This window comes from Gracilinanus agilis, chromosome 3 (assembly GCF_016433145.1).
Source record: "Gracilinanus agilis isolate LMUSP501 chromosome 3, AgileGrace, whole genome shotgun sequence".
Classification (NCBI taxonomy): domain Eukaryota; kingdom Metazoa; phylum Chordata; class Mammalia; order Didelphimorphia; family Didelphidae; genus Gracilinanus; species Gracilinanus agilis.
Window position 1 is genome coordinate 424,376,728 of NC_058132.1, and position 23,653 is coordinate 424,400,380.

A 23,653-nucleotide genomic window follows, 5' to 3' on the forward strand; every position below is an offset into this window, starting at 1 on the left:
GGCCCAACTCACTGTCTATCTGCCCTATCTATGTCCAGATATGCATACTAATAGACAAGCTTCATAGGATATCCACCTAATGCATATTTTGGGCAACAGATATTCATTACCTCTGTGGATGGAGAGGCCAAATTCCTTTGAGTAATAATATCTCTTCTTAGAGGCTATGAAATATTCCAAAGCTTGATGCAATCAGCACAATACTATCCACAAAAAAGATTATTTAATGACCTAATACCTACAGGGAATTTGTCTTCAAGGCTGACTATGGGGTCTTCTTTAACTGATGAATCTTCTCTAAAATAGCGGTGAATGCCTTTGGCAAGAATATATCAGTTTTGGGGGCAACTGGGTGGCTCGGTGGATTGAGAGCCAAGTCTAGAGAATGGGAGGTCCTGGGTTCAAATGTGGCCTCGGACACTTCCTAGCTGTGTGACCCTGGGCAAGTCATTTAACACCCATTGCCTAGCCCTTACCACTCTTCTGCCTTAGGACCAATACATAGTATTGATTCTAAGATGGAAGGTAAGGGTTTAAAAAAAAAAAAAGAATATATCAGTTTTATCCCTTGCTAGGTATTAATGAACATCTGAGCGCTGAACGATATTATTTGGAAACCTGATTGATTTTGATATATAGATAGACACTGTAAAAGGGTCTGTATAGTAGTGTTTTGGACTATGAAAGCACATCCTTTTTTATAATCAATAAATGATAACACCTATAGCATCTTAATAGCAGCAAGGGCTCAGCAACTGGAGTTAAGTGACTCGCCCAGGATCAAACAGCTAGATGTGTCTGAGGCCAACCCAGGACATCTTGTCTCTAGGATTGGCTCTCACTGAGTTACCTAGCTGCTTCTCTTTACATTGACTTTTATTTCTTCTTTCTGCTTTATGAAATAATACTGTTTATCATCCTTCAGAAGAATTTGCAAATGAACTTATATTCTAACTTGATGTTGCCTTTGGTAGCCATCTCTTAGTATTTGAAAACAAAATCAATTGTTTCCTTTTTTTCAAATGAATTATGTCAGTAATTTATATTTTTTTTTAATTTTAAAGCTTTCAATTAATTAAGAACATTTTTACATGGTTATAGGATTCATGTTCTATTCCTCTCCTCCACCCACCCCCTTCCATAGCTCACACACAATTCCACTGGGTTTTACATGTGTCATTAATCAAGACCTATTTCCATATTATTGATATTTGCGCTAGAGTGATTATTTAGAGTCTATATCCCTAATTATATCCCCATCCTCCCATGTGATCAGGCAGTTGTTTTTCTTCTGTGTTTCTACTCCCACAGTTCTTCCTCTGAATGTGGATAGCGTTCTTTTTCATAGGTCCCTCATAGTTGTCCCAATCATTGGATCATCGCATTGCTGCTAGTACAGGAATCCATTACATTTGATTTTACCACAGTGTATCTGTCTCTGTGTATAATGTTCTTCTGGTTCTGTTCCTTTCACTCTGCATCAATTCCTGGAGGTCATTCCAAAAATCAGTTGTTTTCTAGGATGCTTTCCAGGCACTTTTAGTCTTCTTGTGGCAGATGATTTATGTTGGTCAAGTTTCTGTATTAAATTGTTTCAAATGGTGTTGATATTGTAAGGATAGAGGAATAAGGGATAGGGAAAAATGTAAAGGTTGTCTCAAAAAGACTAAGGAGACTGGACTCACAGGTGGACTGAGTCCTTCCCCAAGCCTGGGGTTGGCTTCTTAGGTAAAACCTGAAGTCCCAGATGTAAAACCCTTTGGTTTACCTTAGCCAAATTGCCATAGCCAAATTGTCCACAGCACTACAGGGAAAACTCAGATTTCCTTCTAGGTATCTCCCAAACAATATCATGTTTGCTTTCTCATTTTTGATTGTCATATTACTTATTTAAAACAGTTCAGTGTTAATCTTTCTGAATTCCATGTCATATCTTTTTCTCATTATTACTTTTTTCTTGCTTTTTGCTCATCTAATCTAGTACTGATAAATTAATGTATACAAAATAATTGTATACAGAAAGCTGAGTTAGGGATAACTCTGATATCAACAAAGCTTTTCTTTTTTTGTTAAAATATAATCTGTTTTGTTCTCCAAGGATAATAACTTTTCTGGAACCTAGCAATTTCTTTCTTTAAAAAAGTATTCATGATATAAAGACATATAGTTTTTATGTAATCTATGTAGTCTTTGACTTCTCATTACTTCTTCCTGAACCATACATTACCATGTTTCCACTTTATTTTCACTTTTACCTACCTTTGCATAGAAGTCACCTTAGAATCACAGTTATGGTGATTTAAATAATTTATTATGAACTCATTAATAATTAGCAGATTGGAACATTTCCACTTGCAAAGGACACAAAAAGCATATATTAAATTTAACATAGTAGTACCCAAAGTATCCAACTTAACTGTATATTCTGTGTATTAAAAAAAATGTTTAATTGGTGATTGTGTATTTTTTTTTTTTGCAACATTATTCCTACTCTGACAAATACAATGAGTAGGATACAATACAATGAAATTTTGAAAGAGTTGCTTTAGAAACAGACTGATAGATGAACATTTCCTTTCCTTTGGCCCCCTCTTTAAAAAGTTTGCCCATCAGTGGGATAATACATTCATAAGAGTTCTCAAGCCCTTTAAAATTGTTTTCAGATTCCAATGTCCCTTTTATGATTTTTTGTTACTATTTTATATATTTTATGCTTTATTGCCATTATATATTTTATTAACATTCCATCACTTTTATATATCATAATTTATTCCACCATTTTATAAATGATGGATACTTATTTTTGTTTCCAGTTTCTTTTTGTACAACATGTACTGCTATAAATATTATTTTATACACAGCCTTTCCCAACATCTTTGATCATCTTGGTATATGTACTGTGATAATGAGATTAAACCTACCCTGCCCATCTTTAGATTTAATCACCAAAGGTGAAAACATCATCACTTAATTCACAAGTTGGGAAGTCTGTAACCCATGTGTGCAAGACTGGGTGATGAATCAGAACTGACTGACTGCCCCCTGGGCAGTCCTAAGTAAAGTGTCTGTTGTGATTGGACTAAGAGGAAGGCACAGGAAGTGACGAAAAAGAAGCGCTTGTAAAAGGGAGTGACAACTTCCGGTGGGCCAGTTCTTGTTCATTTTCTTGGAGCTGGAGATGCTGCTAGCTGGACCTGGGACCCTGAGACCTTGGTGAGACTGTTCTTAAGTCTTTCCCTTAGAACTACACTTGGTGAGTGAAGAAGGATGAGTACCTTAGCCTCCCTGGAGGTACTAGCCTCCCAGAGGCTCCCTTGATTGGGAGAAGCCCTCGTGGCTAACCCCTTGTTAATTGACTTTTAGGCTCTCTGGCTGGGACCTCTGGAGCCCTGCCAGAGTAAAGCCAGGGACTGAGTACATAGCCTAGTTCTTTAAGCTAGATCTCTTACTCTACCCTCTCTTACCTACTCTTCTCATCTCTCTACTTCTACTCTTTGTCTTATATTTTATAAATAAATTACTAAAATCATTTTAGAATTGATATTTATTCCCTTCTTGATGACCACACCTTTAAATATTAATATCCAAACCCCAAACCCCCTTTTTCCCTTACACAGTACCTAATAGTTCCAAGGTTGAGTGAAAAGTTTGCCAACTTTTGGTATATATTTCAGAACTGCTTTCCAGAATGTTTAGATCATAACTACAAAAAGTGAAATATGTCTATCCTCTTACAACTCCTGCCAATAATTGTCATTTCCTTTTTTTGCTATCTTTGTTAATCAGATGGGTGTGAGGTATAGAGTATTTAACATGCATATCTCTCATATGAAAGTTTACTGATGACTTACATGTTCTTTGGAGAATTGCCTATTCATATCCTTTCATCATTTTTCTATTAGGAAATGGCTCTTATTCTTATATATTTGATGCAAAATTTTTTTCAGTTGGTTATTTCCCTTCTAATTGCATTGACTTTTTTGGGTGCAAAAACTTTTTAATTTTATATAACCCATCCTGTATTCATAGTTGTGATGTAATTAATTTTCCTTTGAGTCTAATGTTTAAAGAAAGTCTAACTTTCTGTATCTAGGTGATGAATCCATTTGGTGCTTACTGTGGCATATGGACTAAAACCAATCAATAAGCATTGTCTTCGCAACTAGTATATGACATATGCTGTGTTGTGCATTTAGGATACAAATAGAACAAAAGAAATAATCACTACTCCCAAAGACCTTATATTTTAACAGGAGAGATAAGGAGCTATTCACAGAATGTAACGGGAATAAATACAAGGTAGTTAAATACTAGTTTTAGAGAGAGAGAAGATTAGAAATTGAAAGGATTTTGATCCAAATCTAAACCTAATTTCTCCCAAAAGGTTTTTTTTTTTTTTTTGGTCAAATCTAATCCTAAACCTAATACTGTGTTTAGGATTATTCAAACACAATGTTATTATTTTCAGTTACTTCCAGATTTTGTTTACCTAATTTTTTCTACTAAACAAACAGCAAATTTTTAAAAATTACTTTTATAATTAGTTTGATATGCATTACTTCTTGGCTTACTTCCTACCCCTTTTCCCTTTTCCCATTATTTTTCATAAGATTCTCTACCTTTTATTCATTCAGATACTGTTACTTAGGAAAGGTTGTCTACTTCCCATTCTAAGTTAATTATTCTCTTTCCAATTATTTCTTTAAAGGACCTAATTTCATTTTTTAATTTTTTGGATCATTTCTCCTAGGTACTCATAGGGTCCGTGGGGGAAAGGCATGCTTTTACTGGAGCCCTACTAGTACTTTTTTGAAGAGTTACTCTCATCTGGTTTTACTTTGTAAATTTCTCTTATTCCATAATATTTCTTTACTCTTTTAGTCTTTTTCTTCTACTTACTCATATCCTTCTGTATGATTTCTGTTTAGGACCTTTGTGCTAGAACCAGACTCCACTCTCTTCCACCATTTTGGATGTTGGTTCACATATTATTGCTACCATTCTGGGGAGGACAGCTCAGTTCTGACATAAATAAACATTTTAGCAAAAATTTACAGGTACATCAGAAGTAGCAAAGATAATGAAAACCCAAGAGAAACACCAAAATAAATTATTTGGTACAGTCCTATACAAGAATACTGTCAGAAACCTGTACACACTCTGAATAGAGATAATTTAGAGGAGACAGAGGTGAGGGGGGGTGCAGCTGAAGCATTCAGGATAGCTGGTGAAAATGCAGAGTTAGGAGGTGAAGTGTTTTGTATGAGGAACAGCAAAGGAGCTAGTTATCACTGAAAAATATATTATGTGGAAGGGAACAAAGTATAAGGAAACTAGAAAGGTAGAAAGTTCAGGTTATGAAGGTCTTTAGAAAGAAATCTTTTGATGATGTCTCCTATTACTTTGTTGTTCTTGGTTATCCTTTTTGTTTATCCTTTTGTTGTCTGGGATGTTTTCAGAAGCAAATAATTTCTTCAGGTCTCATTTTCTAATGTCCATTCCATAGGCAAAAAAAAACCTTCCTTTATCTTAAATATTTTCTTCTTCTACTCCTTCCATCTATTATGTGGTGAAGAGAGGGGGCATAACTGATTTGCAGAGTTCTTCTGTCAGTTAAAGAGTTTAGAATCTTGGGAAAGAGTTGACAGTTGGTCCTGGGAACTCGTGGAGAGAATCAGGGTCCATCTGAGCTTCTTCTTTAGATTGAAATTAGATTGAAACAAATCTTTTGAGATTTGTTAATTTAGCTAATTCCTTTGAATCTCCCTACCCTACCTTATTCCCACCTTCATTTTCCCTACCTGAATTCCTGTGAGGGTTTGAAAGGAGGGTAGTTCGGAGTGTTAGTTTAAACTTGATATTTTAAATAATCAAATAGGGCTTACCCTTGCAACAATTTACCTATTGAATCATTGTATCCAACTTTCCTAACCCCATTGATTACAAAACCACCTGAGAGCTGAGTTAAGGCAGGTCCTTTCTCAGTCTCACGTTCCTGCCTCCCTTCCCCACTCAAAGTTTCTCAAAGCGGTTGTTAGGGCTACCTTGTATCCTCTACCCTGCCAATCTATCCTAGAAGACAATAAACCCTGGTTGTATTTAATCAAGACCTTTTGGCTACTTCATTAGTTGATTAATAAGAGAGGGAAAAGAGAGAGAGGAATAACATACTCTCTGGAGTTGAGGGAAGCTGAGGGTATCCATTTTGAAGGAAGTGTAACCTCAATACTCCTTTCAAGTCCCTTCTTGTGAAACTGATTAAAGCCTCAAGACAGTTTCAAGCTGTCTTGGCTGGCTCTAACCTGGCCCTGTAAAGTGTCCTTTTACTTGAAGGGCTCAGTCTAATCCCTTTAGTGTTTTGTCTCTAACCTGAGTATCCAGTCTGTGTTTCCCTGCTGTTGTTGCCTGCCTTAGATTAACTCATCCTCTCCCTTGCAACCCTTGGTACCACAGTGTTATATTCCCTAAACTCAGATATTCCCTTATTTCTCCTACGACTTCAACTACCAACCTTCATCATTGTACCTTCCTCATTCACTATATTGCCTTAGGGATTCACAAACCCTTATCCACAGTGCCTATCCTTTATTCCAACCAGCTACTACCTATAGCCTAGGCCCTTGATTACCTCCAGCCTTGGGTCCCTTGCCTTGCCTTCTTCCCTGTTCCTACCAGCTATTTACCCTAGCTTCAGTCCCATATTACATCCTTAAAATCCTCTTATTACAATTAGCTATTATTGAAAGCTGGCTTATCCCTGACAACACAGTTTCCCTGGCCATACTTTTCAATACTGACTGCACCTCCACTCATTCTCCTTAGGAAATTGGTTGAGGTGGGAAGAGCTGGAATACTCTTTGCTCCTCATTGCCACTTTCAGATTTCCTCCCTTTTCCCATTACTTAGTAACCTCTCTTCCTTTAAAGTTCATGCTATTCATATCTACCACTCAATCAAAATCACAGCAACTGTTGTCTACACTTTTGAAACCTGCCCCTATCCCCAGGATCACTTCCTTACCACACTGAGTTTAATACCTGCCTTGTGATTTTTCTTTCCTCTCCAACTCATATCATTCTACTAGGGGATTCCAATCTCTTCCTCAAATAGCCTAACCACTCAGTTCCTCGATTTACCCACTTTTTATGAACTACTCCTCTCTCCCACCTCAGTCACATATTTTTTATCTTGTCATCATCCACAAAGGTGCCACCTCCACATTCAAGGATTCTTAAATCTCCTTACCCAACTACAAATCTACTGGCTTTTCCCTTTTCCCTCTGCTGTCCCCTACAAAACTCTAATCATCATTTGCACTGTGACCTCTAATCCCTTGACCCTTCAGTTCTCTCCCAGGCCATCTCTTCTGCACTAAACACTTTTCTGCTTCAAGTTTCTTCTCACTGCAATTCATCTTTGATTCAGCTAGTACAGTGATTTTTCTAAAGTGCAAGTATGAGCTTGTCAACATCTACTCAGTAAACTCTAATGGCTTTCTGTGGTCTTCAGGAGAAAATATAAAAATGCTGTGTTTGACATTCAAAGCCCTTCAGAACCATCCCCTTCCTACCCTTTCAGTTTTGTTATACACATCCCCCACCTCAAACTCTTCTGTCCAATGACATTGGCCTCCTAGCTCTTTCACAAATAAGACACCCCATCTTTCAGCTCTGGGAATTTTCTCAGGTTGCCTTCCACGCCTGAAATGCTCTCCTCTTCCACATCAACTATTGACCTCTCTGGCTTTCTTTAAGTATTGACTAAAATCCCACCTTCTACAGGGAAGCTTTCATAGCCCTTTTAGTTCTAGTGCTCTCCTTCTGTGAATTATTTCCTATTTATCCTGCATATAGCTTATTTGTTTGTTTGTTGTCTTTTATTAAACTGTAAGTTCCTTTAGGGCAAGGACTTGATAAGTGTTGAATGAATGATTAAATTGAACGTCTATCTTTTTTCACAAATAGCCTTAAATTTGCAAGGTATATCTCAGATTGTACTTGGAGATTCTTTCAGAACTACATACTGTCCTGTGACTTCCAGTGGGTGAAGAATAATTTTCCTTTTTATTTCAAGGTCTTTCCCTGGTAGACTGCAATATATTTTGTTTGTCAGTGGAATTGTTAAAATTAACCACTCTGAATCCGGCCTCAGACACTTCCCAGCTGTGTGACCCCGGGCAAGTCACCTGACCCCATTGCCCACCCTTACCACTCTTCCACTAAGGAGCCAATACACAGAAGTTAATGGTTTAAAAAAAAAAAATTAACCACTCTGGGTCGTGAGCATTTATACAGTTATTTTCCTGGAGGCAATCAGTAAATTCTTTCAATGGACACCATTTTCTGTGTTCAGAAGTTCTGGGTAGTTTTCTTGTATTGTTCCTTTCATTATAATCATTCAGGTTTTTTAACATGTTATGTTCTTCTGGGAGCTTTATAATCTTTAAATTATCTCTAAGCATATCTTTAATATTAACATGTTTTGCTGGTATGGAGATTTCTCTCTTTGTCTCTCTCAGTCTCTGTCTGTCTCTCTTTCTCCCTTACCTTCTCCATTACCAATACACAATATTGCTTCTAGGGCAGAAGAGGGATAAAGGTTAGGCAATGGGGAATAAGTGACTTGTCCAGTCAAATTTGAACCCAGGACCACCCAGGTCTAGTCAATATACTGAGCTACTTAGCTGCCCCTCTTGCTTTTTAAAAATATGTTGTTGCTTTTTGTTTCTCTTTTTCCAGACTTGTCCTTTACTTCTATGAATTGGCATTCTCTTGCTTCTTTGGTGAAACATCACTATAGATTCAAGTTTTTCTATTATGTTAATTATATCTACTATGGAAGCTATGAATCCTGCTTTCAAAAGGATTTCTCTTTTAAATTATGCAGGAACATTTTGAAAATGATTTCATTTTCTCTAAAATCCATAGGGTTATCTCCCTCCTCAGCTTTGGTTACTTTTCCTTTGTTTTGAAATATTTATTCATAAATACATAGATTCTCTTTTCCCTGGTCTAGAGGCTATTTCCTCTTCTGTGACCTTTTTTCTTGGTTTATCTGCTTATGCTCAAGATTATTGGGTTTTCTTCCTTTTTAGATCTTTGGTAAATTTTTTTTTTAATATATTCCTGTTCTACTTACTTTCTCTCTCTTTTGACAGCAGTTTCCCTGAGGTTCAAATCTTAAAGCCATCTCAGCCTCCTTCCAAGCTGGTAATTTGCATTTCACAAGTCTAGGTCTATGCCCCAAGTGACTACTGGAGTGACCAAAGTAGTCTCACCTACTCTATCCCTTTGGTTTAGTGGAATTCCACACAGCCTCACCTTCCCATTTACATATACAACACATACACATGTCTTGCCCCTGTTCCCTATGGTTCCTTTATTTTCTGGATGAGCTTTGTTGTGACATTGGGAAGAGCCTGAGGCAGGGGTAGGGGATTGGGGTGTTGAGTTCTCTGGTAAGTGAATGGGTAGGCTCATAAGGCCTTGCTGCTGAAAGTAGTCAGGATTGGGAAGTTTTTATCTTGCTTGTGTTCTTGGTGTCCTAGGTCAGAGATAGATGATATTGCTTCATTTCTCATATATAATTTCTATTTTTGATTAGTACAAAAGGTCATGAGAAATTGGATAAAGTGTAAAATGTGGTAACAAACTAGAGTTTATTGAATAGGTGGTAATGGTAAGACCTGTGTTTTAGGAATATCCCTTTGAGAACTGAGTTGATAATAGCCTGTAGACTTGAGGCAACAAATCCAATCAGAAGGATATTATAATAGTCTGTGTTAGAGGGGAAAATAGAGTATATAAAAGAGACATTTAGAAGGTAAAATTGATAGTACTTGGCAAAATATTTGCATATGGGGTGAAAAGGAGGTAATAGGAAAAGGATAATAAAATACTTTATTACCTAGGTCAGTGATGGGCAAACTATATTCCCTGAGGGCCAGATCCAGGCCATAGTTTGCCCATCACTGCCTTAAGCAATTCCCTAATCACTACGCCCCCACATCTAGATGGATCTGGTCCTCAAGGAATGGTTTGCCCATCACTGATCTAGATAAAAGAGGAAAAGTTTGAGGAGAAAGATGAGTTCTGTTTTATATACGCTGCATTTAAGATGTATTCAGGAATACTTGTTCTAGCCATCTAGCTAGGTTTTTGGAGATAAGAGACTTGAGGTCAAGAGAGAAGTTAAAGTTGGGTAAATAGATTTGAGAATCATCAGCACAGAGATGATAATTAAATCAGTATTGGGGGTGGGGGTGGGGAGTAAGATTCTTGAGGTACAGCTACAGTTAGTGGTTATAGCCCAGCTTTAGATCCAGCTAAGGAGACTGAAAAGGAATAGTCAGACAGGAAGAGAAGTAGGAGATAGTAGTGTCATGAAAATCTAAAGAGAGAGAGAATAACCAGAAGAAGAGGGTGATCAAACAGGGTCAAAGTATGCAGAGAAGTCAAGAAGTACAGAGAAAAGGCAATTTGGCAGTTAGGAGATCATTGATAACTTTGGAGAAAGCAGTATGAGATGAATGCTGAAGGTGGAAGCCATACTTTACAGAGTTAAATGGAATAAAAGGAAAGGAAGTGGAAGCCCTGACTGGCTGACATTCTCAGTTTAGCCATGAAAAGGAGAATAGATAACAAGGATGGATGAATTCAAATGATGGGTTTTTCAGAATGGGGTTGAGGTAGTGTGGATTGGGAGGAAATGCTTGTAGGCAGCAAGGAAGTAGACAACAGAACAGAAGAGATAGAAGATTAATGAGAATAGAGATGATAGAGGGCAAGCTGCTGAAGATGGAATCTAAACTTAGATCCTGTGTGCATGTAGAAGGATTTGCCTAGGCAAAGAAAATGTCCTTCATAAGAAATTAGTGAAAGATGTTCACAAGGAAACACATCTGAATGATATGAGGAGAGAAGTGGAAAATATTGGCAAATGATTTGAGATTTTTCAGGGAAATATGAGGCAGGGTTCTTAGCAGAGATGGTGGGAAGGGGGTATTATAAGGGTTTGAGGAGGAATGAAAAGGTTTGGAAATGTCTGTGATAAATGAGATAGTGAATCAATTAGGGAGATGTAAAAGGATTGCCTTGCTGCAGTTGAGAGGGCACAGTTGAATTTATGTAGTATAAGTTTATAGTGGACTTTAATAAGAACATTTTCATCATTTTTCACCAGTTTTATTCAGCAGCACAAAAATAATCCAAAGCTGGGGCTTGGCAGGGTAAGAATGGCCATAGAATAAGGAGGAAAGGGAAGGGATTTGAGAAGAAGATAGTGTAAATATGTACTGGTTCAAACAAAGGGGTCAGAACGGGGAAGGGAATAGAGTGTAGATAGCCTGGCAAACTGAAATGAAGGGTGGGAAGATTGGCAGTCACAGTAAGGATGAACAGAATTAGGGATTGCAAGTAGTGGGAAAGATGGAATGAATAAATATTATGATCAGATAAAATAATTTCATAGTTTACAAACATTGAAGTCGAACATTTATGGGTGATTGGATCAAGAATATGATCATCTCTGTGTGTAGCTCAGGTGGAATGGAGAAGTGGGCCACAAAAAATGAGCAACTCCCCCTCCATTACCCATGAGTTGAGAAGTTTAAGCAGAAGAATAAGCAGTGCTAGAAAAAGAGGAATACAAGGGATATTTTTTCATCAGTGGGGAGTCAGATCTCATAATGCAAGAAGATTAAAGATGTGAATATGGAAAAAGTTTAAGATGAAATCAATTTTGTGACCTATGAAGCAGGCATCCAGAGAGGATACTAGAAGGAGTGGTGCTATCTGGAGTGTTATGTTGTAGGGAGAAATCATATTGAGGGGATGGGGAATAAGGGAGGAGGCAGAAGGGTTTGTAAATGGGATTGTAAAATGACATCTGTGGTTCAAAGTTACTGGGATGGGGAGAATATAATGAGGTGGGCATACACTAACCAGTTATCATATTAAGATACTTTGGTCTCTTTCTGAATACTCTGTCACTGTTAACTGCAGAAGCAGAAGTGGGAAACAAAGAAATGAGATCTGTTTTGTATGATTTTCTTTGTACGATTTTCTTCATGAGTGGATCCTTTGGTTGCTTGTTTCCTTCTATAACTAATGAATGCTGATGGATACTGACCTGGCCCTTTACAGGACTCAGAAGTACAAGTATTTATCAAACTAAAACCAACCCAGAGATTTCAATTTTCTATTCTCCCCAAGAATCCTGACAGCTTTGGTATCCTAATAGTCTCCAAGCAATCACGTGACCCCTGGAAAAGTAATGACATATTAGAACACCTGTTCTATCAACTTTTTTTTTTTTTTTAAACCCTTACCTTACGTCTTGGAGTCAATACTGTGTATTGGCTCCAAGGCAGAAGAGTGGTAAGGGTGGGCAATGGGGGTCAAGTGACTTGCCCAGGGTCACACAGCTCTCATGGATTTAATTATTATCTGGATACTGATGACTATCAAATTTACTTATCTTATTCAGCCTTAAATTCTCAGATGACTTCCAGCCTTGTATCATCAGCTGCCTTTCAGACATCTTGAACTGGATGTACAATAGCTACCCTAAATACGAAATGTCCAAAATTTAACTCATCATCTATCCCACTAAACTCTCTCCCCTTCCAAACTTACCTGTTACTGTTGAAGGCACTCCCATCCTCTCAGTTATCTAGATTCACCCTCCCCATATCTAATCTATTGCTAAGGTCTGTTAATTTCACCTTTATAACAACTCTAGAATATACCCTTTTTTTTGATAGTGCCACTACTTTGGTACAGGCCCTTCTCTCCTCGTGCTTGGATTATTGCAATAATCTGCTGATTGGTCTCCTTGCTGTAAGGCTCTTGCCATTTCAGTCCATCCAAGTTGTGAAAGTGATTTTTTTTTTAAAGTGCGAGTCTTGGGGGGCAGCTGAGTAGCTCAGTGGATTGAGAGCCAGGCCTAGAGATGGGAGGTCCTAAGTTCAAATCTGGCCTCAGACACTTCCCAGCTGTGTGACCCTGGGAAAGTCACTTGACCCCCATTGCCTACCCTTACCACTCTTCTGCTTTGGAGCCAATACACTGTATTGACTCCAAGACTGAAGGGCCTAAAAATAAATAAATAAATAAACAAACAAACAAACAAACAAATAGATAAAAGTTCAAGTCTCATCATGTAATCACCCTCTCCACTCCTTTCCATGACTTAGTAAACTCCAATGGCTCCCTATCATCTCCAAGATGAAATACAAAACCCTCAGTTTGGCATTCGAAGTCCTTTATATATAACCTGCCCCATGTCCACCCTCTCTTCAACCTCCCTCAATTCTTACAGGTAGTTGATGGCACACTGGATAGAGTGCTAAGCCTGGAGTCAGGAAGACTGAAGTTCAAATCTGGCCTTAGACACTTACTGTGTGACCCTCAGCAAATCACTTAACCTCTCTTTGTTTTAGTTTCCTCATCTATAAATGGAGATAATAACAGCACTTACTTGCCAGAGTTGTTTAGACCAGTGATGGGCAAACTTTTTAAAGAGGGGGCCAAAGGAAAAGAAATGCTCATCTGTCAGTCTGTTTCTAAGGCAACTCTTTCTAAATTTCATTGTATTGTATCCTACTCATTGTATTTGTCAGATTAGGAATAATGTCAAAGGCCGATTGAACATTTCAGGCCTCCCCCTTCCCCATTTGGCCTGTGGGCTGGAGTTTGCCCATTTTTGGTTTAGAGGATCAAATGAGATAATATTTGTAAATTGCTAACTACTGTGTTTGGCACATATTAAGTGTTATAGAAATGCTAAATTATCATTATTATTGTTATATTATTATTTTACTCTGTGTCATGATTGAGTGATGCTGGTCTCCCTCCTATTTCCTGTACAAGACACTCCTTATCTCTCCCCCTTGGCATTTTCTCTGGGTATCTCCTGTGCCTAGGGTATATTTCCTTTTCTCTCTGCTTCCTGACTAAATTCAAATCTCAGCACAATCCCTCCTTCTCTGAGAAGACCTTCTCATCCCTCTTCTAGTGCCTTTCCTCTTTTAATTATTTTTTATTAATCCTGTATATACTTTATTTATACACACTGTTTGCATGCTTATTTGTACATATTGGTTGCATGTACATTAATTTGCATGTGGTCTCTTTTTGCTGTTGTTTGTATCCCTAGCACTTAGCACAGTGTCTGCCACATAGTAGGTGCTTAATAAATGTTTACTGACTTATTTATACTTCATGATTATGTGACCCTGGGGAAGTTGCTTAACCTCTAAGTGCACTATAAGCAAAGCAGAATTTCAGTAGCTCAAAAGAAACATGAGATGTACAAATTTAGAGACAGCAACATCCCAAATATTCATCCAACTACTTGTAATCTGAAGTTGAGCCTCCTGGGTCTGATCAGCCATACTTAGATACAGTGTACATTGACCCCAATATAGTGATGTCATTTTGGTCCTCTTCTAGTATGAAGGATCATATTGCATGTGCTCAACTGCACTAATATATAGTTTCCTCAATGAGAATGCTTTTTACCAGTGAAATCACAGGTTCATTCTAAAATGAAGGAATAATGAAAATGAAGTTCCCACTAATGTTATAAGTACTGTTTTTACTTGAGTAAAATAAAGATAAAATGTATTCTGCTTTTATGATCTGTACCTTCAGGTTCTGAAAACCAATGAGTATAGAACTGAAGGTAAATTTAGACCAATTCAGTTTTCAAATGAAGAAATCAAAACTATCAATAAGCACATGAGAAAGTGTTCTAAATCTCTAATAATTAGAGAAATGCAAATCAAAACAACTCTGAGGTACCACCTCACACCTAGCAGATTGGCTAAAATGAATGAAGGGGAGAGTAATGAATGCTGGAGGGGATGTGGCACAATTGGGACATTAATGCATTGCTGGTGGAATTGTGAACTGATCCAACCATTCTGGATGGCAATTTGGAATTATGCCCAAAGAGCACTAAAAGAATGTCTGCCATACTATTGCTGGATTTGTACCCCAAAGAGATCATAGATAAAAAGACTTGTACAAAAATATTTATAGTCATGCTTTTTGTGGTAGCAAAAAAACTGGAAAATGAGGGTATGTCCTTCAATTGGGGAATGGCTGAACAAATTGTGGTATATGCTAGTGATGGGATGCTATTGTGTTCAAAGGAATAATGAACTGGAGGAATTCCATGTGAACTGGAAAGACCTCCAGGAACTGATGCAGAGTGAAAGGAGCAGAGCCAGAAGAACATTGTACACAGAGACTAATACACTGTGTTAAAATCGAATGTACTAGCAGCAATTCAAGGATCCAGGACAATTCTGAGGGACTTATGAGAAAGAAAACTAGCCACATTCAGAGGAAGAACTACAAGAGTGGAAACACAGAAGAAAAACAACTGCTTGAACACATGGGTTGATGCGGACATGATTGGGGATGTAGACTCGAAACTACCACACCAATGCAACTATCAATAATATGGAAATAGGTCTTGATAGATGACACATGTTAAAACCAGTGGAAATACCTGTCAGCTATAGGGGAGGGAGGGGAAGGGGAAAGTAAGGACATGAATCATGAAACCATGGAAAATTTTTCTAAAAAATGAAAAAATTAAAAAAAAAACTCTATCAATAATACCATGAAAAAGTGTTCTAACTCTCTCCTGATTAAAGAAATGCAAATAAAAACAACTCTGAGGTATTACTTCACACTGAGTAGATTGGCCAATATGACAATAAAGGAAAATAATAAGTGTTGGAGGGGATGTGGCAAAATTCAGACACAGATACATTGCTGGTAGAGTTGTGAGTTGATCCAACCATTCTGGAAGGCAATTTGGAATTACACACAAAGGGCTTTAAAAATTGCATGCCCTTTGATCCAGCCATACCACTACTGGGTTTGTACCCTAAAGAGATAAAAAAAATGTTTGTACAAAAAATATTTATAGTTGTGTTTTTTGTGGTGGTAAAAAATTGGAATACGGGGGTGTCCCTCAATTGGGGAATGGCTGAACAAATTGTGGTATATATGCTGGTGATGGAATACTATTGTGCTATAAGGAATGATGAACTGCTTGATTTCTATATGACTAGAAAGGCCTTCCTGAACTGATATGGAGTGAAATGAGCATAGCTAAGAGAACTTCGTACACAGTAACTGAAACATTGCGGGATGATCAAATATAATAGACTCTGCTACTAATAGCAGTGCAATGAGCAAGAACAATCCTATCGAACTTATGAAAAACAATGCTATCCACATCTAGAGAAAACTATGGGAGTAGAAACACAAAAGAAAAACATGATTTATCACTTAGTCATCTGGGTATATGATTTGGGGTTTTGGTTTTAAAAGATTACTCTATTACAAATATGAATAATATGAAAAAGGTTTTGAGTAATAAGACATATGTAAACCAGTGGAATTGCTTGTTAGCTCCAGGAGGGGAAAGGGAAGAGGGGAGAGAGAGAACATGAATCATGTAACCATGGAAAAATATTCTAAAAATAATAACAATGTAAAAAAAAGAATTTAGGTCAATTAAAAAAATCTCTGCTCTGTAGCTACTACTAGTAGTTTGTTCTACTTGTTTCTCAAAAATGTTGAGTAAAAAAAATTAGCATAGGAGTTTTACATTTACTTCTAGTTATTGTGTATTTGCTTCACCATGCTAAATAAATGCTGAATTGCACTGAGATGGAAGGAACTTCAAGAGTTCATTTAGTCTAATCATCTGGCCATGTTATTTGAAAGAAAAGATAAATGTTATTTGTTATTTTCTAGCTACTCAATTACCTGTATGTCTTTTGTAATGCTTCAACATGTTGACCTTTTGAGCAAATTTCCTATGGCACTCCTTGCATTCGTATTCCTTGATACCTTTATGGAGTTTCATGTGATGACGAAGAGCATGTTTTGTTTTCATGCCTTTGAGGAACAAAGAAGCAGAGAAACATAATAAAGTCCAAATTCTGCCATGCCTTTGGACAAAGACTGGTAGTAAGAATGAATTCTTTTATTAGTCACTACTTAACTTGCCACAAAAAACTTCTCAGGACACCCAGTCTGTGGTAAAATTCAGATTTATCAAAACTTTTATCCAGCTTTGCACTGACAATGCAGGTACAAAGTTATTACGTTAGTATTATCAAAAACCTACATTTGGTACTATATGTTTAGATGATCTAACATTAGCTCTCCATTTTCCAATGACATCAGCATTATCTTTGCATATTAAAAGGCTATTATTATTATTATCACCATCAAGGAAAGCTTTGACATGACTTGAAGAATCTTTTTTTTCCCCTTTCAAGTAGATAAATATTTGCCTACTTATTTGTTATATTAGTAATTACATGGCACTGTGCCCTAATTCCCCACCTGCTCAAACTTTATCAATTAAGGTGAAAAGATTAACTTTAGCCTAGCACCTGTAAGAATTATAAGATTAAAGTAACAGAGGGAGCAGCTGGGTAGCTCAGTGGATTGAGAGCCAGGCCTAGAGTTGGGAGATCCTAGGTTCAAATCCAGCCTCAGACACTTCCCAGCTGTGAGACCCTAGGCAAGTCACTTGACCCCCATTGCCCACCCTTACCACTCTTCCACCAAGAGCCAATACACAGAAGTTAAGGGTTTAAAAAAAAAAAAAGATTAAAGTAACAGAGTTTGAACTAACAGTCATTGACTACATTTCTTTACTAAGAAGGAAAAAAAACAATTTTCTTCTTTTTAGTGACTTGTGGGCTAATTGAAATTACATAGCTGACAAAGGGAATAAAAGTCTTTAAAGCAATTTCTAACTATTTTTAGGAGAAAGAGATGTAGATGTGGAGTTGAAGGAGGCATTTCCAAAAGAAGCAGTTCTTTGATGTCAGATATGAGTGCGGCCATTTAACTAGGAAAATTGACTTTTCTCAGCTTCTTGGATCATGGCCAAATATTCGCCACAAATGGCATTTTGGCTAGCTAAGGAAGAGGGAGAATTCAGCAATATTTATTTTAAATGTTGCTTCAAGTCAATAATCAAAGTTAAATGAGGTTGAAGTAAAGAAGGGTAACAGTAAAGAAAATATTTTGCCATATCTGCACTAGATTAACCCCACTGTTACTTCTTGTATATAAGAGAATGTAATAACATGTAATAGAATGACATACCTACCTTTTCCACACTCTGCACATAAGTATTCCCTGATGTTATCGTGCACTCTCATATGTTCTTTAAGCATATCTTTTCTGGCAAAGGATTTACCACACTGCTCACATGCATGACTTTTTACACCTTTAAAAAATTAAATCAAATTAAAATTTTTTAAAATTGAAATTCAAATTAATAAGTAAGCTGCAAAAGTAGTATGATATATGTTAAAAAAAAAATCTACTCAGATCCAAAAGCTGAATTAATAAGTGACAAATCTGGTTAGTGTTCCATTTCCTTATTACAATCATGATTTTACCCTTCAGATAATCAACCAACTTGCCTCATAAAACTTCAGTTTCCTGAAATGGTTAGAGGGTTTTTTTTTTATTTTTAAAACACTTAATAATATTCGTTTTTAATATGGTTACATGATTCATGCTCCTATTTTCCCCTTCACCCCCAGCACCCCCCCCCCATGGCCGATGCACTTTTCCACTGGTTTTATCATGTGTCATTGATCAAAACCTATTTCCAAATTGTTGTTAGTTGCATTGGTGTGGTAGTTTAGAGTCTACATCCCCAATCATGTCCACCCCAACCCATGCGTTCAAGCAGTTATTTTTCTTATATGTTTCCTCTCCTGCAGTCCTTCCTCTGAATGTGGGTAGCGTTCTTTACCATAAATCCCTCAGAGCTGTCCTGTGTCATTGCATTGCTGCTGGTACAGAAGTCCATTGGTTAGAGGGTGATGGCTTTCATTCAGGACTGTAAGCATGAAAACTACATAAACTCAGTATCTAATATGTGATATGTATATTTTGTTCAGGGTAATATTACAGGATTTTTGTAAGTATTATGTGCATATGATTTAGTACAAAAGGAGGTAAGTAACACTGCTTCCTCAAAAGATTTGTTGGCTTGACTGATGGCCCTGAATGATCCTTGGACCTGTTGATTTTTTAAAAGAAAACTCTAGGAACATTATAAATAAAAATGAAATCTTACATCTCAAGAAGCAGAAAATAATGAGAAATAATGTATTGGAGAAATCATTGGGGGAAAAAATTAAGCCCAAAGGAAATTCAAAGAGACAATCAGAAAAAAATTAGAATTGATACCAGAAAAAGTTACAGAATTAGCTATTGTTTTCATAGTTGAATGCCAGCAGGCTTTCCCCTACTCTGTTCTCTTCTATATACATGATTAATTAAGTCTTAGAAAGAATAAAGCCCTGAATAGGACTTATCAGTTTAATGATAATTTCCCCATTTTGAGCATAGAATTCTTCTTTAGAGCACTGGAAAAGATCATGTATATTATAATGGGAACAAAACTGAGTTAATAAAAGACTTTTGTTACTGAGATTTCTGAGACAGACATTAAATTTGTGACTCTGCAAGAGTCATGTGTTTTATATGAATCAAATCTTTTGACTAGGAAAGAAGCTAAAACTTAAAAAGAAACAAAATCATTTACACTGAATTCCATAGTGAAATTTCTCTGGATTATTTTAACTGCTAAATTTTAAAATTTAACTTCTTAGAACCAGTTGTATTATTTTACACACAACAATGTGACTTTATAGTTCATAAACTCAAGTTTTTGTGCATTTTCAAAAACTTCATACTGAATGAACAAATAAAAGCATTTAGTAAGTGCTTACAGCATGCCAATTTTTTAATTAAATGCTGGGAATACTGACTACAAGTGTAGACAATTATTATAAGTAAAATGTGTTTATGGGAAGACGAAGTCTTATAGTTGTCCCAACAACCTTTTTCTCCTAAATCAGAAAACAAAGAGACCTGTTTGAATATAGTACAGTTGTATACAAAATTTCATCAAAAAGTGATAAAGGTTGTCTACACATTTGTCAATCTGTTCTCTATAAATCAGAACCTTGGTGCTACTTTTCTATTAAGCTATTACTGTAAACAAATTTCAATACCATTGATTTTATTACAGTGTTACAAAGATTATTAGAACCTGCTTATTAGATGGGATATCTCGGGCCTGCAAATTTGACTTACTTATGATTACTATTGTAAACTTGAAATCTGAAGACTCCAAATTTGCCCTTAATCCCATGAGAGTTCACCTCAAGGGAGGTCTTGGACTCAGCCAATTCAACTGAATAATAGACCTTAAAGTAACTGATGAACCAGTTAAGGTGGAACTAGCAGACCTAATCAAAAGTTAAGTACCCTTTTGTCTTAGTAGTTTCTTCCCAGGTATCAATGTCCTCTCCCAGGAAGCCCAGCCCTTGGCTGAAGCCTTCCCTTTTGTATCCATTGTAAGGCATCAGCCTCTCTCTCAGATAATCCTGTCAAGGACTTCTCATTTCCGGTAGCCTAGTTCCCTAAATGGTATACAAGTTCCCTAAATTCTATTGTTCTTTGGAGGATAATCTTGTGGTGAACCTCTCAGAGATACTATTGTCAGAGTGCCGGAGCCTTTGCTCAGTGTAGTGGCTGAATATTGAACACTATCTCTTTCCTGCTTAAAGCCTGGGTTTTTCTGACTACTTTAGTAGTTCTGTGTTTTTCCAGAGTCAACACTATCATCCCAGGAAAGGCTATATAGCACATCTATGTTTTAAAGCTAGTGTGATAATCTTGTGAAGGGACCTTTCTGATCTATTTTTCCTAATCCTGAGAAACTACTAAACAATGCATACATAATGGAGTTATGTTTTCCTGGGAAAGAATCATCGACTTTATTATTTAAACACAATTAAACAAAAAAGAACATTTTGACATTTTGACTAAATGTAAAGTATATAATACATCCAAAAAGATGTCTAACCTTTATCCAGGATCAAACAAAGTTGAAGGAATTTTATACATGAGAATGATAACAATGTCTTTTATCCAAAAAATTGAAGGTAAGTTCATTATCACTATGCACAACAGTGATGAAAATGACTTGCAAGCATCATAGAGGAGATATTGAATATAGAAAGAAGAGATCTTGAACACACATTATAGCATTATAGAATAACTCATGAGATGAGAGTGTCTCTCAATGTGTGGAATGATTTTTTTCCCCAGTGGGTCATACCTTTGTTTCCCTCAAAAAGGAGCAGTCAATAATATTGCTATTTTCCAAGTTAAGGTCTCAGAAACTAAGAATTCTTTGGAGGATGACAGCACAGCTTTTATAACAAAGTAGCTATGGTTTCTTGTACCTAAACCTTTATTCCTATACCTTGTTCATGTGCACTAAGACATGGTACCAGGAATAAAGCAGGAATAATTGAAACTATTTCAAAGGGAACAAAACAATTTTAGAAACAGTTTGATTTGCTCCAGAATTTCCCCTGGTAGTACCCTAGTAATAATGCAAGAGCTACCATATTTGGCATGTCCATAATGTGCGAAAACCTTCAAGCCAGGAGACAATTTATCTCCCTTGTAAAGACCATTTATAAATATATAGTTTGAGTTAGCTCAAATGCCTAAATGCTATTCCTGTGGAAAAGCATTGATTGTACAGATGTATTCAGAATGTTTTGGTTTACCTCAGTACAGAAGCACTATAAAAATAAGTGAAATATTTAGAGAGAACTCATTCCTTGATTTGATTACTTGCCTCATTCCACAAACACAGCAAAGGCAGCTATTCAGTTTACAGCACAAATTATAAAGGAAGTTTGTAACATACTACTGAGCCAACAACATTTACACTATCCTGAGACTAAGTTTCAAAGGCAAAAGAATGACACAATGGAATTTAAATGAGATAGCATAAATTTTGCAGAAACTAAATTTAAAAAGCCAGATATGTATTTTACAATGAGAAAAAACAGATTTGTTCCACATAAAATTTTAGTGAGCAGCTATTTTTCTGAACTACAACTAGTTTGGGAAATTATCTTAAATTATTGTAATACTCTGATGATATGATACTTTTATATATAAGTACAAGTTGCCTTGCCAAAGAATCAGAAGACTGCTATACTAATGAACAGTAATGGGGTATATGAAAGTTTTTTAGTTTAAGACTTCCTGGAAACCCTCCTCTAAGGTTCTATAATCCAGTACTCATCACTATGAACATTTTGATGAACTGGAAGGGCTTTTCCACAAGGATTTGTACCTCATAGTGCAAAAATGTCCTATTCTTGAGGTGCCACCACATTTACCATTAATCTGAAGGGATAGTGCAAAAGAACTTTGAAATCTTGGACTGATAATATCTTTGTGACTTTCATTCAACAAGCTGCCAAAGATTTAAATCTGTCCAAACAGATAGGGAAATCTTGCCATATTCCTTTACTTCCAATTACATAGATTATGTCCTAGTTAGCAAGGGAGTTCTGTACATTATGAGGACAGCAACCTCTGCCACCCCTGACAGCTTTACAGATATTCACGAAAAGATATGTTCATTTGGGTGGGTAACTATTTAGGCCTCAGAAAGTCAGGAGGTGGATCATGGGAAATAGCTTTACTTTCCTTACTTGCATCAGTGTCTTTGAGGATAGGTTGGTGGTTGCTACCTTTTCCTTTTCCTGTCCCTTCTGCCATGCAACAACCAGCAGTAATCTTTCCCAAAGAAATTATATGCATCTTGTTATCTCTGTTCTCTATAAGAATCACCTGCCCTTGATTTTCAAAGTAATGACATTTATACTCTATAAGCATAAAAAAGAAGGATAATATGGAATCTCATTTCCTAATGATTCTGGAAAGCCTGACACTGCTTTGTAAGAAGGGAAAGCAAGCTCTTGACATTTTGAAATTTGTCAGTTAAAATGTTGTGGAAGAAGAAGCCAATGACAGTTGGAAGAGAGCAGAGACTGCTGGGATAGAGAAGCCTGAGGGGCAGCTTTTGGGGGAGGATCCAGAGTGGGAGGTGGTTGAAACTGGTTCTGTGACCCTCAGAAGTGAACTTTGGGGGGCTTCTCCCTGATATGCAAAAGAAGACCAGTTTTTCTCCAGAGACAACAGGTTTCCTGTGATTCACTTGTACCTGCAACAGTGCCAACAGAGTTGGGGGGGGGTGGGGTTGGTTTCTGTTTCTGGACTTCCTTTGGGGAGCCAATTCCTGAACCCCCCTTGCCTTGGGCTTTGCCCAACAGTATCCCTCCATGACATATCAATCATAGCTTTAGAAATATAAATTAGTGGGGTTGGGAAAGTGAAGCTGTGTTTGGGGAACCCCTTGTCTGACCTTAGGGTCTTGGTGGCTACCTGGTACAGTGAAGGACTTTTGGGAATTAGGGATCATCCTGCTCCCTCTTTCCTGTTGAACTCCTATTCCCATTCCCTCTGCTAGTTCCTTGAATTAAACACTCAACATTACCCAGTCAGATCTGTGTGATTCTACTGGTGGAAGGCTATTGGAAGGGATAGTGAAGGGAGTCAGGCTGACCTCCATTTTAAGCCTGACTCCCCTGCTATGAGTAAGGGGGAGGTTTCTGTGTATCCCGACTGGCACCAATATCCTATCAGGGTTACATTCCTTTCTCCTTGAGGGATAACATCCTTACAACCCCTCAAACCTGGAATGTCCT

At 37.0% G+C, this 23,653-nt stretch overlaps 1 protein-coding gene across 1 annotated transcript in view; it reads right to left on the bottom strand.

Annotated features, from left to right (window-relative positions):
- PRDM15 (PR/SET domain 15) overlaps positions 1–23,653 on the bottom strand; it is a 204,593-nt gene that overhangs the window by 14,949 nt on the left and 165,991 nt on the right. The window contains exons 18-19 of the mRNA XM_044670316.1: positions 18,157–18,276; positions 16,794–16,925 (exon numbers count right to left, since the gene is read on the bottom strand). Of these exons, the coding sequence (XP_044526251.1) occupies positions 16,794–16,925; positions 18,157–18,276 (252 nt within the window). The remainder of the gene's footprint in view (positions 1–16,793; positions 16,926–18,156; positions 18,277–23,653) is intronic.